The sequence below is a fragment of the Perissodus microlepis genome, chromosome 23, assembly GCF_051167445.1.
Source record: "Perissodus microlepis isolate ML-2025 ecotype Zambia chromosome 23, ASM5116744v1, whole genome shotgun sequence".
Taxonomy (NCBI): Eukaryota; Metazoa; Chordata; class Actinopteri; order Cichliformes; family Cichlidae; genus Perissodus; species Perissodus microlepis.
The window spans coordinates 561258-565595 of NC_140482.1; the positions used below are offsets into that span (position 1 = coordinate 561258).

The following is a 4338-nucleotide window of genomic DNA, read 5'->3' on the forward strand; positions in this document are numbered from 1 at the left end:
GTGTAATATTGTTCACACTAAATTTGACCCTAATCAATTTAATATCAGTCAGTCAAAGAAAATGTCAGTTTTGGAAAATTTTAAAATGACATAACTGACAGTTAAAACATTTTTTGTTCATGTATTTGTATTGTTTTCGGGGTTTTTTGCATACCATGTCAAGCTTTTCTGTATATAGTCATGTCGTAGATTTCGGAGCAAACAAGAAATTGAATTGGATTTTAATATTGCAGTGCTTGGATTTCGGATTTGGTGCTTAAAACTTCTTGAAACTGTAACCGTATTTCATTCACCACAAATAACTATCTGATTGAATAGTTTTCTTATCAGATAGAGAAATAAAATGAGTCGCAAAGTCTAAAAGCAACATTTCTCTGCCTGGGCTGTACCTCTGCACGTTAGTCTGTTTCAATGTGTGACCCCCCACCCCCTCCCTGATCAGTCGGGGGTGAGTGCACTAATGTGCCTGGAGGCCGTTTTAATGAGTGTTTGCTGGAAAACGAAAAATACAAGAAGGATTTGTACGTTTTCACAACGGGGGAGTTGCGTAAGTACTAGTAAATAATTTTCTCGAGTGTGTACGTTACACATGTTATTTTTAAAAAATTGGTATTATTATTTTGCTAGCTAGCAAACTCGCGGGATAAAGGATTGAAGTGCACTCAGTGCGATACAATACGGTGCCGCTATTCTAACAGTTAGTTATTGCAGGGTAACTTGTAGAATATGCTGTGAATTTAACCAAGATTACACAGCAGTAGCAGTAATACGAGTTACTTCCCTCAAGTGAAAGCGTTAAACGTTAGCCCGATGCTTAACTAGCCAACGTCAGGCTTTCTGATTGAAGGCTAAAAGCGACGTTGTCACCAAGTAAACAGAATATTGATGATATTTTTGTGTATTGCTGCAGCTTTTTCAAGTATTAACCTGGTGTCTTTGGGAACACCTTAGGGGGAAATGACGGTAATATGACTGAACCATATGCAGGGCTCGCAAAATCGCTAGCCCGACGTCCCGGGGCTAGTGATATTTCCAGTCGGGCTACCAAAATCTATCTCAGCCCTGCCCGTCGGGCTATCATAGGAAGTAAAAATATATGACAATGCCTTTGCTTTCTTTCGCAAATGTAGCTGAGTAATTAGCTGAGTCCTCATCAAAGAACAGTGCTCTTTAATGAATGCAGCACATAACTTTACATCGTAGAGGTAACAGGGAGACATATCGAGTTATCAGATAGCCGTCTTAACTATATTCTAACTCTACAATTTCCCGACTGCACTTTCCTCTTATTTCACGACACCACCCTCTAGTGGTGCAATATGGTATAGTCAGACAGGACACAACATCACTTACTAGCTTACTCTTCAAACGTGGCACGTGAAATCTCCCGCAGCAAGCTTAAACGTGCTAGAGGTTGACTGCGCAGAGAATTTAAAAAAAAAATCTCTGGCATGTGTAAAGACAGATGGATTTACGCAGGTATTTTAGTTCTGCTGAGCCAAAAAAGACAGGTCAGGATGAAGAAGGGACAGGCAAAGAAAGGCCTACCACAAAGCGGAAAAGTTATGATAAATCAGATTACGAGGCAAAAAGAAAGCGCAGTTCTTTGGATTCATGGACAAAAGAATTTCTGTGGCTGGAATATGACAAGGTAAATAACATGATGTTCTGCCGGGTGTGTCGTGAGTTTCCCTCTATTGCTGAGTCGACAAGCGCCTTTGTTACTGGGACCAGTAATTTTAGGAAAGACCCCATCAGAACTCATGAGAAATCTCTGCATCACAAGAAATGCATTGGTGCTCAGTCTGCAGCATCTGTCCCAGAACAAACACCAATTGCAAAAACCATACTAAAAATAAACCAAGCACAACAAGAAGTCCTGAAAAAGCTGTTTAGAACTGCGTACTATGTTGCAAAGAGTGAACTACCACTGGCAAAATTTAGCAGTCTTTGCAAACTTCAGAAAGCAAATGGCCTAGATCTTGGTTCCACTTACCTCAATGACCATGCTTGCAGAGAGTTTATTGGAGCAATAGCACAAACTTCAAGAGACCAGATTGAAAAGGAAATTCAAGAAAGCAGGTTCTTATCCATTCTTGCAGATGGCAGTACAGACACTGGTATAATAGAACAGGAGTTGGTTCACGTCAGGTATGTGAGGGATAATGGTGACATAGCCACATACATGATCAAATGTCAGCCAGTCAAGAGTGCAAATGCTGCAGGTATTTTAGAGGCTATTGATGAAGCAGTGAACACCATGGGTATCAGAGAGGACACATGGAAAAAGAAAGTAGTGTGTGCAAATTTTGATGGTGCTGCAGTGATGATGGGTGAGAAAACAGGAGTAGCTGGGAGACTGAAACAGAGGATACCCCACATCATAACAATCCACTGTGTGGCACACAAACTAGAGCTAGCCGTGCTGGATAGCGTGAAAGGCTGTGAGTACCTGGTGAAATTTGAAGATACACTGAAAACCATCTTTAAGATGTACTACTATTCCCCAAAGAAGCGAAGAGAGCTGACAGAAATAAGTGAACTGCTAAATGAGAGGCTGGCACATTTCAGTGGGCTGAAGAGCACACGGTGGCTTCCAAGCCGGCTGAGATGTCTAAAGGCTGTGGAAAAAAATTACACTCCCACTGTTGTTCATATGGAGAACATGGCAGAAGGAAGTGATGTCAAAGCCGAGGATGCAGCCAAGGCTAAGGGGGTGGTGCAGGAGATGAAGACTGAGAAATTTGTTCGCTTCCTGCATTTCATGTTGGACTACAGTACCATCTTATCCAAGTGCTCTACTGATTTTCAGCATGATAACCTAAACATCACACGAACAAATCAGTTAGTTGAGAGCACAACATCACGCTTACTCAGCCTAAAAACAAAACCAGGAGAATATCAGAAAACCTTGGACACAAAGTTCACAGCGAACCAGGATGGTAGCATTTGCTACTGTGGAACTCAGCTAACAAAAAGTCAGCGACCTGCTAGAAGAGGTGAGGGAACAGACAAAGACACCTTTGGTGCAGAGATCCAGAAGATTATTGACAACACAGTCAAGTACATGGACAACAGATTTAAAAATCTCCATGAAAAGCCTCTCTCTTGTTTCAAGGTTTTTGACCCTTCCACTCTTCCCTACCCCAGAGAAGAACTAGCAAATTATGGGGATGAAGAGGTGGATTATCTTGTCACACATTTTGCCTGTTTGCTAGATGCAGAAGAGAAAGAGAAAATTCCACAAGAATGGATGGATCTAAAAGTGTGGCTTGCAGAACGCCGGGGTCGCAAAGTAGATTGCTTGTACAGAGATCTCCTCTCTGAGAATCCAGAACATCTCTCTCATATCTTGTTGCTGGTGAAATTAATGCTGACACTTAGTCCATCGACAGCCATCTGTGAGAGAGGATTTTCTTGCATGAACCGAGTGAAGACAACACATCGTACCTCTCTACACCCTGAAACACTGAATGACTGCATGCAACTCTCCATTAATGGGGAAACAGTTGAATCTTTTTGCCCTGACAAGTCGATTCGTTTCTGGATGTTTTCTGGAAAAGGTTCAAGACACCTGGATCATAAAACCCCGACAAGAACAAAGAGCAGTGAAATGGAGGGCAATGCACAGGAAGAGAAAGCTGATGAAGGAGATGCTATGCCCTCAACGTCGAGTGGCATTTTCTCATCCGAGACTTCAGTGGAAATTTCAGATTCAGGATCTGACACAGACTAATTCATGTTCTACACAGTTCTAACAAGTTCACAGAAAATTCTGTTTAATTAGAACCAGATATTTGAGTTGGTTGTAATGTTTACACAGTTGTTGTAATTTGTGTTTTAACAATTTTTTGATTGATGTTTTGTTTCCTTTACAATATTATACAATAAAAATAATCTTTTTTTATTCGGGCTACTCAAATTTATTTCGGGCTACCAAAAACTAAAGAGTGCCTGCCCGAAGGGCTACCAGGGATTTTAAAATTTTGCGAGCCCTGATATGGGAACAAAGAATAGGCACTTTTTTGTGCTACCGAAGTTTCCTCCTTTCATTCAAAATCTGTTTATCATTAAACAATTTAAACATAATGGCTTCAAGCTCACATTGAGGCCTGTGGGGCACTATCAGCCACTGAGACAGTAGACAAGTGACTATTTCACACTTTAAGGCTGCCTGTTTATTTAAGGGAGATGAACAGTACATTATAACTGTACATAATAATATCAATGATGATAGATTAAATAAATAGGTTTTTGAAAGACGCTTGTGCATTTTTAAAGTCTAAAGTGTTGAATTGATCTGAGTATGTCATCTGTTCAAAGCCTCTCCCAGTCAGT

General features: G+C 40.7%; 1 protein-coding gene across 1 annotated transcript; it reads left to right on the plus strand.

Moving 5' to 3' along the window:
* Positions 1-990: 990 nt before the first annotated feature.
* LOC146360596 (zinc finger protein 862-like) lies at positions 991-3796 on the plus strand. Its single transcript, XM_084922522.1, has one exon. The coding sequence runs from the start codon at positions 1466-1468 to the stop codon at positions 3734-3736; it is 2271 nt and encodes a 756-aa protein (XP_084778648.1). The 5' UTR covers positions 991-1465; the 3' UTR covers positions 3737-3796.
* Positions 3797-4338: the final 542 nt, after the last annotated feature.